Source organism: Solea solea, chromosome 3 (assembly GCF_958295425.1).
Source record: "Solea solea chromosome 3, fSolSol10.1, whole genome shotgun sequence".
NCBI lineage: Eukaryota > Metazoa > Chordata > Actinopteri > Pleuronectiformes > Soleidae > Solea > Solea solea.
This window is the reverse complement of record NC_081136.1, coordinates 32,061,874-32,074,655: the sequence shown is the minus strand read 5'-3', so window position 1 is coordinate 32,074,655 and position 12,782 is coordinate 32,061,874. Positions and strand designations below refer to the sequence as shown.

General features: G+C 37.9%; 1 protein-coding gene across 6 annotated transcripts in view; it reads left to right on the top strand.

The window, feature by feature from the left end:
- The window catches only part of cacna2d4a (calcium channel, voltage-dependent, alpha 2/delta subunit 4a), a 70,065-nt gene that overhangs the window by 7,892 nt on the left and 49,391 nt on the right, over positions 1-12,782 (top strand). For 3 of the 6 annotated variants that reach the window (XM_058624956.1, XM_058624959.1, XM_058624955.1), the window contains exons 9-28: positions 289-439; positions 1,057-1,131; positions 2,510-2,599; positions 2,750-2,863; positions 2,985-3,063; positions 3,988-4,121; positions 4,479-4,496; positions 5,156-5,233; positions 5,361-5,441; positions 6,378-6,452; positions 6,561-6,647; positions 6,783-6,854; positions 6,979-7,040; positions 7,273-7,340; positions 7,436-7,481; positions 7,586-7,683; positions 7,900-7,993; positions 8,110-8,202; positions 8,579-8,706; positions 10,738-10,806. In XM_058624956.1, coding sequence (XP_058480939.1) covers positions 289-439; positions 1,057-1,131; positions 2,510-2,599; positions 2,750-2,863; positions 2,985-3,063; positions 3,988-4,121; positions 4,479-4,496; positions 5,156-5,233; positions 5,361-5,441; positions 6,378-6,452; positions 6,561-6,647; positions 6,783-6,854; positions 6,979-7,040; positions 7,273-7,340; positions 7,436-7,481; positions 7,586-7,683; positions 7,900-7,993; positions 8,110-8,202; positions 8,579-8,706; positions 10,738-10,806 — 1,712 coding nt within the window. Of the gene's footprint in view, positions 1-288; positions 440-1,056; positions 1,132-2,509; positions 2,600-2,749; positions 2,864-2,984; positions 3,064-3,987; positions 4,122-4,478; positions 4,497-5,155; positions 5,234-5,360; positions 5,442-6,377; positions 6,453-6,560; positions 6,648-6,782; positions 6,855-6,978; positions 7,041-7,272; positions 7,341-7,435; positions 7,482-7,585; positions 7,684-7,899; positions 7,994-8,109; positions 8,203-8,578; positions 8,707-9,313; positions 9,431-10,737; positions 10,807-12,782 lie in introns of all 6 variants that reach the window. The other 3 variants (XM_058624960.1, XM_058624958.1, XM_058624961.1) reach the window with 2 other exon arrangements.

Here is a 12,782-nt window from a genome sequence, read left to right as displayed (position 1 = left end):
TCTGAGACAGGACATATTGTACAAGGCGACTCTAATTTGGAAAATTTGCCCATCACAGCCGGTGTTGGGGGGGAAATCTCATTGATGTTAATGAGCTTGGAAAATTAAGGGACGGTAGTAAAGAGATGAAGGGAAGACTGGACAGACAAACAGGGGAACAAATAAAAGGATAAGGATTGAACTCTGTCCTTTGTCTGCTGTAAATGTCAGTGCTATTTGAGTTAGATTATGTTAAATATAGCAAACAAATCCATCTGTCTGTCTCACTCTCTGTGTGCTTGTCTCCAGGTATATCCAGGCAGCCACATCTCCTAAAGATGTGGTGATTGTGGTGGACGTCAGCGGCAGCATGAAGGGACTCAGAATGACCATAGCCAAACACACCATCAATACGATCCTGGATACACTGGGAGAAAATGACTTTGTCAACATTATAGCAGTTAGTACACACAGCAAACACACACACATGCATGAGCAGTCTGCTAACTTAAGTGTTTTAAAGTCACAGTGACACAGACAGATTAACATCCTAACACCCATATGCACTGTCATGGTAAGAAGCAGGCTCTGGGGTGAATACATTATAAATGTGCACACATTCAGCACGGGAATCTAACATTAAAGTTTCAAAATTACATTTTTAATAGTTTCAAGTCTTTGGCTGCTCATAGTTGCACAACTAGAAAGTGGTGTAATAAGCATGGTTTATCCTGGTGTTACTGAAAATCCACTGCCCTTAAGCTGTTCCAACACATAATTTAAAGCTGCAGTCCATCACAGTGGAGAGACCATGCAAAAGAATGAAAATGAATGTTATTCTCCTTCAGGAAAAGGGTCTTAATCAGGAATAACACACTGCAATTTGGACTTGATGTGAATTTTGGAAAGCGGAATAATTCATTTATATCAGTTTTTGTGTGACAGAATAAGAAACTAATTAGAATTGATAATGTAATATAGATTTTTATTCATTATCCATTTTATATGATAATTGTATTGGTTGTTGTTATAGTTGATTATATTGATTTATTCTGTATAATTGTCTCCTCTCTCTAGTACAGTGACTATGTTCGCTATGTTGAACCCTGCTTCAAGGGCACACTGGTTCAAGCTGATTTGGATAACAGAGAGGTAACACACGCATACACACATGCATGTATACTCAAGTATGTGCACGTTCACATGGGGTCACACCTAATTCATTCACTTAACCTCCCTTAACCTATTAATCATAAGCCGTTATCTCACTAATCCTCTCAAGACAAAGTCTTCAGATGCCATCAGATTACTCTTAAAACATCACAGTGAACATACACTATGTCTGTGATCATAGAAGGAAAAGCTTTCTTTCCAGGATTTAGTGATGAAACTCAGAATTTTCTGAAACTACAGATGTCTCTCAGGCCTTTATCCTCCACCTCCCCCTCCTCCTGTCATCTGTGTCATCTCTTTTTCTCCTATAATCATTTATTTCATCTCTTTGTTTTGCAGCTTTATGAATTCCCATGCACAACTTGTTTGCACTTTTCATATCCTTTTTTCCCCTCATCTATTTTTGTTTCATTCTTTCTATCCCACCACCTGCTTAGTTTGATCAGTCCTCTGTGTGTGTGCGTGTGTTGGATGTTTGCCCTACTTCTAACACCCCCACGCCATGTCATGGTAGATCAGGTAAGGTTGCTGCTTGCCGACAATATTAAGTCTGTCACGTGACCTGTCAGCAAGGGATTTGATAGGCTGAAAGACTTGTGAGGCAAGCAGTAACAGAATGGGCTTACAGATGTTGGCTGATCTACTCAAGCATGAACTCGTGGCAAACACACATTTACAGGAGGATGATTTTAAGTTTTGTTGTTGTTATATAGAGTCCCTGTATTGAATAACAGTGATTTTAGCTAGTTTACTCCCACTGTAAGTCAAAAAAGAGTCTATCAATCCATCTTCTACCGCCCGTGGGGGGAGCTAGACATAGGAGACAAACAACCATTCACTCTCACATTCACACTAACAATTTAGAAGAATTTTGCATGTTTTTGGACTATGGGAAGAAGCTGGAGTACCTGAGAGAACCCATACTCAGAAAGGCCCTTGGTCGAACCTGTGACCACCCAAATAAACAATACTAATGCATCTATTAAAAGTTTAATAGTAGATGTGCACAATTACCTCTTGTTCCATTTCTGTTTTGCCTGAAAATATACAAATTATATCAGGTCTTTGTCAGAAATCACAGCTTAGCCCATATAAACAGGGGGTTTTGACATTCTGTGAAGTTTCCGATAATGGAAACCTCAACAGATTAGGCATTTATTTCATGTGTATGTGTGTATCAGTATGCATGCATGTTGATGAATCCCAATTACATCCTGGTGTACATAGTGACTTTGCTGTAATTTGTCAGTGTACCAGAGACACCAGAGGGATTACAGTTCCTCTGTACTCTGTATTTCTCAAACGAATATGATTCAAAAATGTCACTCTTTTGTATTCGCTCTTTGTCTCTCTCCAGCATTTCAAGCTTCTAGTTGAAGAACTCCATGTCAAAGGAGAAGGCAAAGTGAAAAATGCACTGAAGGAATCTTTCAAGATCCTGAATGAGGTATGCTCCTCCTTTCAACAGCCACATAGCCATGTGAATTCTGTGTAGAATGAAATGGTAAAATTAATTTGTTCAGGTAAGGGGTAAGTTGGTTGTTTTCTTATGAATGATGGCTTAAAACGTCTAGCATATGTTCTTGTGTGAATTAAGGCTGCTGCACTGGGCCAGGGCAGCCTGTGTAACCAGGCCATCATGCTGGTTACAGACGGCGCAATGGAGGACTTCCAGGATGTTTTTGAAGCGTTAAACTGGCCAGAACGAAGGGTATAACACACACTCTTACACACAAGCACTGATGAAAGCGGGGACTGGTGACTTGTACCATCAAAATCAAATGGATGAGATTATGATATCTCACTATATATTTTCTTTATTGTCTCTACAGGTCAGAGTGTTCACCTATCTAATTGGACGAGAGATGACATTTGCAGAAAATGTTAAATGGATTGCCTGCAACAACAAAGGTATTTTTTTTACAGTCGTGTATAACAATGGGAAATCCACTGCAATAAACAGCTTCATTTTGAAAAAAAAAAAAAAAAGCTTCCCCCAGTTTATCCCCAGTTGGTTGATTGAGGTAGTTTAGCTGATGGATGGCAGTGGGATTTTTTTTATAACCTATGATGTGAAAATAGTCCTGAAAAAGACATGTGGTGAAAACATGCAAGGCTTTTATAAAACAAGACTTTGAGGTATGCCCCACTGGTTCACTTGTTTTAAGATAAAGGGTCTGTTTGTCCTCTGTAGTGTTCCCAGCTGGTGCTACATGGGGCTGGCTATCAGGTGCTGCCCTCCTGTGAATTACAGCAGCGCATGTCTGAAAATAATCACTTTATCCTGCTCTGAGTACATCAAAAGCCCTTGACTAAATACCTGATTATAAGCACAGATACACTATAAACACATCCCCAGCCAAAAATACAATATCTGTGTGTATTTGTGTGTCTCTGTTTGTGTAATGGGTAACAGGTGTGTTCCCGTCTGTTGTGTACACTGGCAGTTGCCTCTGCCAACAACAAAATGTCATAAGCAGATAAACATGCTTATTGTTGTTAAACTCCCCCAAAACCCATCTGTAGGCAGGTTAATTTGCAGAATTCTTAAGATTACACTACGTATTAATAAAAAGATCTCACAAATTCACATTTCCATAATCGTGTTGTCACTGAGCAGCTTCGCTGACATCATTGTCTTCCATTTGTAGAAGACAAGATAAATAAATCTATTGCTCTTACAATAATACTGAAATTATTGAGGCAAAAGGATAACAATAACATGGTGAATATTTCCTTGGGTAAAATGTATGAAGTCTAAGTTTTCCATCTGAATAATAGTGTATGTGTGTGTGTGTGTGTGAATATAGCTACATGTGTTTGTGTGTCCTGCAGGCTACTACACACACGTCTCCACGCTGGCCGATGTGCAGGAAAATGTTATGGAGTACCTCCATGTTCTAAGCAGGCCTATGGTCATCAACCATGATCATGACATCATATGGACTGAGGCCTACATGGACAGTGTGGTCAGTGTCTATATGTCGATAATAAACACCAACCACTACACGACCTAGCAACAACCTTATAAAGGTCCACTAACAGCAAGAACAAACAATAAATCATTCACTTTATCTGACCTACCCAGCAACACCATGTTATGTACCATAACACTCATCTAATACAGATATAGTAAATAACAACCAGTGTTGGTCAGATTACTGGGAAAAAGAAATATTACTTATTATTACATAAAAATGGATTTACTTTATTCAATTCTTGTTTTCTTTTGCTTCCGTTTAATAGCACCTTATGTGCACTGTTTGGCACTTGCTTTCTCTGCCATTTCATGCATTGTGTTGTCTTTTCTCCATCTCCACCTTCAGTTGCCAAACACAGAGAAGGTAACTGTACAAGAGCTTGATAACTTTAAAAAATAAAAATAGCATTAGCAGTCTATGGCATTTATAGTATAGTATTGCATAGTTTTATGTTTAAATTGAACAGTTTCTAGTTGTTTCTAGTAGCATTAAATACTAACTTAGCCTAGGCTTAATTTTCACCCAACACCTGTAGCAATGTGGGTTTTTTTGTGCTTACTAGTTGTCAGTTTTTAATTTTGTTCACTACTTTAACTCTTACTAAACTCATTTTATTAGAGAATATTTTCCTTTTTTTAAACAAAAAAAGGTTTATCCTCTACTCTTTCCTTGTGTTAGCTATTTGAGCTTCACATGCTAAAGATAGCATAGCTCACCCTCTAAGATAACCTAGCTCAGTTTTATTTCAGAGTTTTGAATATTGTTTGCACTACATTACTAATTTTACTAATTTTTTTTCTTTTTTGACTGACAAACATTTCCCAACTTCTAAATATTTCCTTTGTAAAAATGTTTGTCATTAAGCATTTCCTCCACTCCACACATCATCACCATGTCACGGTCATTTTCATTTTGTTGAATCATTTTATCTGCTGGCTTCATTTGAATTTCGTCATTTGCTTATAATGTAACAACTCCTAGTGAGAATCAGTGTGTTGTGTGCATGTTTGTGTGTGTCACAGCTGTTCAACACTCAGGCCGAAAGCCTACTCCTGATGACCTCAGTGGCCATGCCTGTCTTCAGCAAGAAGAAAGAGACTGTAAGTCTTCATGTTATCATGCTGTATTTATGTCCATTATTTGCATGGCTGGCTTCTCCGCTCGACAGTGCAGTATAATAATAATAATCCATAGTCATATTATAAACCTTCTTTATATTTCCTGTAGCTGTCTCATGGTATTCTGCTGGGAGTGGTGGGAACTGATGTGGCCCTGAGAGAACTGATGAGATTAGCTCCAAGATACAAGGTAAACCTTCAGATATAGTTTTCTGTGTAGTTTGTACAAACGGAGCCGTATGGCAAGCAGTTTTAACATTTAATTGGTAGAAAGGATATTCACTGCCGAGATCTGCAACGTCATTCAATCTGCAATTCAGTTTTTGCTAGTCAAAATGACGTCAGGGATATCCATAATTCAGTTTTTACTAATCAGAATGGTGTCACTTTCATGGGTTTTGTCATTATAGATATCTACAATTCAGTGGTGGATATCCGCCACTGAATTGTCGATATCCGTGACATCATTTGGACTAGTAAAAACTGAATTGCAGATATCTGAAACTGTAGTTTTGACTAGTAAGAATGACCTCACAGATATCTACAACTACAATTCATACTAGTCACAATGAAATTACGACTAGTAATGGCAATTCCAGATTGTCAAAAAGGCTTGCCATAGGGCTGTGTAGTATAAAAATACTGTGCTGATCCTCTTCTGAGAAAGTCAGTGATGTTTAATCTCAGATGCCATGGCTATGGGACTGTTGCATAGCAGCTAATCTGATGGGTCACAGTAGAAAAATCATGCTGAGTTCCTTTTAGCTTCCTCTGTTTCAGAGAAGCCTACCTGGCTGGTTCACTGTCCTGACTCAAATGAACTAAACAGATTAGGGTTGCCAACTGTTCCGTAAAATAAGGATTTGTTCTGTATTTGAAAGATAAAAGACGTGTTACGTATTGAAAAGATACAGAACGCACATTGTTCCTTATTTTTGATAAACAAGTCAGTTGAAAGCCATGACAGAAAAATTACAGATTAGTCCACTTGTGAAGATTAAAGGTAAAAAATTAAATCTTTTTGCTGTCAGTCCTGTGTACCATAGCCACAGAGACGCGGCGAGATGGCCCAAACTCAATGATCAATGATCTGTGATGCTTATATCTTAATTCTTTGTCTTTTCAGTTGGGCGCCCATGGTTATGTGTACCTTATCACCAACAATGGCTACATCCTGTCTCATCCTGACCTGAGACCTCTGGTAAAGACAGTTAGTGTATTATACACTGGGTTATTGCAGCTGGTGAGTTCCTCTAACTTATATATATTTGCTTTATTCACTTGCTGCTTGCATGTTTTTGTGTGACAGTATAAGGAGGGGAAGAAGCTAAAGGCAAAACCCAACTATAACAGTGTTGATCTGTCTGAGGTGGAATGGGAAGACACCGAGGAGAAAGTGAGAAAGAATTGACACACACAGACATTCCCTTTTCTTTCTTTCCAATTCTGTTTGCTTTCACTATATTCACTGCATGTTTGGATATATATGGTATTATAATTTCTTAGTAAATATGTAATGTCTGTGTTTTAGCTGAGGACAGCCATGGTTAAAGGAGAAACTGGAACTCTATCTTTAGATGTCAGAGCTACTGTGGATAAAGGAGTGAGTGAATATCATATCAGAAATTTAATTTGTTTTTAATTTATTTTATCAATAAATTTTATTTTATTTTAGTATATCTTCTGTGCCCGCAGTTTATACTTCTGTCATCTCTTTTTTCTCACAGACAAGAGCGATGTTCCTGAAGAATGATTACTTCCACACTGTCATCAACGAGACACCATTTAGGTTTGCTCAACTGATTTTGACTCAACAGGATTTCTGTTTCAAGTTTAATATTATTTAAATGTTATAGTCCCCATATTAGCAACCATGAAATAATTATGTTGGAAATATGTATGAGTTCTGGACCGATCTGCTGGATACAGTAGTTTATCTTTTTATAAACATAGGAAATAGTTAAATAATTTACAGCATATAAATTAAAAATAATTAAGGTCTCTCTTTCTGTCTTTGACAGTCTGGGCATAGTGTTAACTCAAGGATATGGACAATATATCTTCATAGGAAATGTCTCGGTTGAAGAAGGTAAATATGTCCGTTATGTTTCCGTTGTCTGTCTGTTTATTTATGTCTGACTATGTTACTGTTCTGCATTTTTATCTTTTTCTGTTTTCCCTCAGGTCTTCATGATTTATTGACTCCTGATCTGACCATAGCCAATGAATGGTAAGTAGAACTAGTCCATCATTAGTATTTTAAGGTTTCACACGTCTTCTGTACAAATTCTGTTCACTTACTGTACTTTTTGCTTGTGTGTGTGTGTGTTTTAGGACGTATTGTGAGACAGACATTGACCCAGCCCATCGCAAGCTGAGCCAGCTCGAAGCTGTAGTGCAATACCTCACTGGTAAAGAATTAGAACTTGAGTGTAAGTGAGAACTTCGACCTCTGCACATTTTCACTTTAAGCTTGCTATAAGTTGCAAATCGCACATCTGTGCCTCTTCTTGAGGTGTGAGGGTCTAAGGATAGAGGGTGTCACATGCTGAACATACTGTAAAGCCCTTTTAGGCAAATTCTGTTGTGTGATGTTGGGCAACATAAATAAAATTGTTTATTTATTCTCTTCTGGTTTCTCTCCACAGGTGATATGCAGTTGCTGCAACAAACTCTGTTTGATGCTGTGGTCACAGCTCCAATGGAAGCTTACTGGACTGCCCTGATGCTCAACACTTCTGGGTGAATAGCAACACAGGCACAGCTAATTAAATGCTCTTCTGATAAACTAAACACAGAAGAGCATTTAATCTTTATCTTTATTAATATTTTTCTCATCACACTCCCATCTTTGTCAGTATGGACGACGGGGTTGAAACAGTGTTCTTGGGCACTCGTTCAGGCCTGTTGAGATTGCAGCGGTACGCTGGTACTGAGAAAAGAGTTGCCAAGTGAGTACGAGAAAATGTTTGCTTCTGAAATATTGTCATATCAAATTGAATTAAAGTAAATACGTAAAGCTTTGGTTATATAGCACTTGTAAAAACACTTGCAGGAAAGTGTATGGTTACCCTCTGGTGGTCAGCAGAAGAACTGCTTTTGTTTCTGGATGATAAACACTGTATTTAATGCTGTGTTTTTATCATCTCCCTATTAAACCAAAGCACTGAATGTTGTCCGTACTCTTTTTTTTTTTTAATTACCTACCTCCAGATAATCATGTTCCTGTCCTCCTTTTTTTCCTTCCTCTGTCTCAACCTTTGTCATCATTCTTTGGCCATGAATTGTCAGTTTTTTTTCTTTAAACTTATTTTTGTCTCTCCCCAGGTCTTTCCTGACCTCCGCAGACAAGGAGAATATGTTCACCCTGGATCATTTCCCAGTATGGTACCGCAGAGCAGCAGAGTACCCAGCTGGACAGTTTCTATACTACATGCCAAGACGAGAAACTAGAGGTATAGGAGGCGCCATTACTAATGAAACACGAAGCACTTATTTTTCTTCAGAGTATTAAAAATGAAACGTGTTTCACTCCACACAGCTCCACACTGACCATTTTAACAACCAATCTATCATCACATTATACTAACAATTAACTTCATTTTTAATTCTTATTGAATACAACAGTCAAACAAATTGATCTCTAACTGCTTTAGGTGGCAAGAAAGGACAGGGATTTAACTTCAGTGATCACTGTTTGGTGCAGACACTAATGAAGTCGAAGTACAGTATGAGGCTGATTATACTTCTGTTTCTCAATACAAAAAATCCACAAACGTTTAATTAAATTAATTAAAGTTTCTTGTGTATAACATTCACCAATTAATTTGGGATACGTTATTATTTTACAAAGGACTCAAATGTGAGGAGGAGTAGCTGGTTTGCTTTATCTAATAATCTCTTTATATAGAAGATGTGTAGTTTGTATGTATTATGTTAGAGGCTCTAAAGATAGTGACTTATGTTTCATGTCATTTTATATGGATGTTTTTTTTGGATTTAAACATACCATAGTCCTTTACAATTATTAAGGTGGTGATAAATATAGTGTTTTATGCTCAGATGTGTTTAAGGACTATGACTTTAGCACCACCTTGAGTGCAAAGGAGGTGGAGCAACAAATGGAGGAGGGTGGGAGAAAACGAAGGAAAGCAGTGGAGGAAATGGAGGAAGAGGAGGGTATAGGAAAACTGTTACTGATACTTGGCATGCCCCCTGTTTTTATTAATCCCTGTGTTCCTCACTATTTCAGTCACAGTGGTCACCGTTTTCTTAGATTTTTCTTTAGCTCTGTTTTATTCTTGTCCATTTAATTTCTCTCACTGCATGAGCATGTATTAGAAGTATTGAAACCTCCTCCTAGAGCGCGATATGTTGGCTCGCCTTCCAAGCACTTTACTGGAGCAGCGCTCCAATTTCGTTGTATTTTTAATGCAATGACAATAAAGGCATTCTATTCTGTTCTATACTATTCTATTCTATGATTGTGTGAACTCTTGAAAAGAGTACTAACTCAACACCTCTGGAAAGGTGTTGAACTTGTTGGCCTTAATATTATTACTTTATTATCTTACAATATGCAGTAGCTCAAAAACAGAAAGAAATGACCATGACAGAGTCTCCTAAGTTCAAGTACACTGGTTTTTGTCTTAGAGGAATGAATAAGAGGTATACATGGTGTCATTACATTACATTACATTACATTACATGTCATTTAGCAGACGCTTTTATCCAAAGCGACTTACAATAAGTGCATTTAAACATTTGGGTACAAATAAGAGCTAGAAGTAAGTAAGAGCTTCAAGTAAATCAAACTATGAAGTGCTAGTCATAAGTGCGATATATATATATATATATATATATATATATATATATATATTTTTTTTTTTTTTTTTTTTTTTGTCGTTGTCATTATCGTCTTAGTCGAGGTAGAGTCGGAAGAAATGTGTTTTTAGTCGGCGGCGGAAGATGTGGAGGCTTTCTGTGGAGGTGTCCAGTATCACATAATACACACAGAATCCCTGTGTTATGAGTGTATTAGGCGATTAGCTCTTATAATCTCTGTTACATAATGCCTAAAATGATAATCTGGCTGGAATCTGTGGCTTGGTGACAGTTGGCATCTGCTGGCATGAAGGCTGTGAATAGACATGCTGACAACGAATGCATGACCTCATTACCTATTACCTCATCCATCCAAGTCAATCTGTTACACACATATTCTTAACACATTTTGGCATATCTGATACGACACCTCAGCTGTCACTATCACTGTGAGTGCTCACAAAACAAGTGACAAAACAAGTATTACCAGAAATATGTATATTGTGATATATATGTACTGTATATGGTATATATATGAACGTGCATATCCTCATGCATGTGTGTGTGATGTGCCTGCATGCACTCAGGTTTCTAATTACATGTGTTGACAAAGTGCTGTTTGTATGTGAGTTCTTTCTAATTTTTGTGTGTTGTGCTCACAGCGGGGAGGATTGTGATCACTACCACTGCTGTCACTGTGACGGTTGGCAAGAAAACCGCCATAGCTGGAGGTAGGATGAAGTTTTTTTGCTTTTGATACACACTCTTACTTTCTATCTCTTACATACATGCTTCCTTTAGCTCTTACCTCCTGTTGCCTCTCACATTTAAACTTGCTGATTGGATGGTTTTTTTAAAAAAAAGAGTGTAGCTCTATGTTTACATTTATAGTCTGATGTGCCGTGAAATATAATATATAATGAAATATAAGCCTTGAAAAACTAAGACAAAATGAGGTAAAAAAAGATGTTAATTTCAAACTAACTAAAAACAATAATGGCCCAGGCAAAGATAAAACCTGACATCAAATTATCAAAAGCTCAAAAACAACAATTAAACGGACCTTGTATTATTTCGCAGTTGCTATTTTTGATACCAGATATTGCAACCAGTAATATCAGCCCTGCTGATTTATCGAGAACACTACAATTATAATTATACTCCTGAAATACTCCTGATGATTATGTGTGGGATATTTTCTCATAGGAAGGAAGGAAGGAAAAAATGTGCTGTAATTAAGTGATTGTGTGTGGTGTTTATTTTGTACAGAATCCCTTAAGTTTTCAGTGGCTCTGGTCTTTGGCCCTGTTTTTTTTCCTTCCTGATTAGAATCAGAATTGGGTTTACATGCCAAGTATGAGAGCACATGCTCGGATTTGTTTGTTCTTTTTGTTTTATTCGCCTTACTCTGTGAATTTCTCCGTATTTTCCAATGTATACATTTGGTGCTTCATATTGAAAGACAAACAGTGGTGTTAAAATTAAAATGATCTGCCGAATCATAACTTACAAAGTGCAGTTTGCCTAGTTAGGTCAATACCTTGTGATTTTACAGAAATCCAACATCTTTGACTATGAACAAGTACCTTTGCGACAGTGGAGAATAGAAAGACTAAGCCTCTCATAGCGCCACACTTAGTGGTTGGCTGTCTGCCTTGACCAGTTAGGGGAGAGAGCAGGGAGAAAGAGAGCAAGAGACCAGGCAGGAACAGCTGTATCGCTATTAATAATGATGGTGATTAGTGTTGAGTATAGTGGCAGATCCACAGTCTACATCTCTGGAGGCAAAGATACCTGCAGAAATGAGGAAAAGGAGGGAGAGGACAGAGGGGGGAAAGCAGACACTACAGGAGAGAGAAAAATTAATGGCATGTAGTAGTGTCTACAAGGGAGGTTGAGAAAGTGAGAGAGAAAGAGACAAAGAGTGCTCACTGTAGGGCAAGGGATGGCACGGGGCTCATGAGAGCCGGGATTAACTATACGCTTCAACAAAGAGGAAAGTTTTAAAAGTTTAAGCCTGGATTTAATTATAGAGAGGGTGTCTGAGCCTGACAGCTGAGAACTCTGCCTCCCATAGAGACTGATTGACAAGTATGACTGCATTTTGAGAGCAAAGTGATCTATTTTCAGTATAGAGTACAACCCACAGAGCTTATGACATATTCATAAATCTACACTTTCTGTGGTTCTGTCTCTCACTTAATCATTCTGCCTCTGCTTTTGTCACTTTTGCTTCATTCTTTCTCTCGGTGCTTGTTTAGGAATATCGCGTCACAGTATGCTGAATCCACAGTGTTATCCCATATAACAGATCAGGAACTTGCTGTTAACATGTACAGTGCATATTCAAGGAGATGAATAGATAACAAACATTTTGTAATGAGTACTAGGTGGATTGTTGTATGATGTTCAACAATATGAGGACTAAGGTCAAATATAATCAGACATTTTTATTCTCTTCTGCATCACCAGATGTCAGCTAGAACAGCTTTTCTACACGAACAAAAACACGGAGGGAAAGGCTGTATCAATGTTTCATAGACTTGATCTATCTGACTTTGTTTGGCTCTCTCTCTCTCTCACACACACACACACACACACACACACACACAAACATGACTCACTGTGTTTCACCCTCTGACACTCTTCTTTACACTCTTAAATCCTCACATACTGGGCCTCTTTTTTAAGCCTCTCCCCCTCTCTC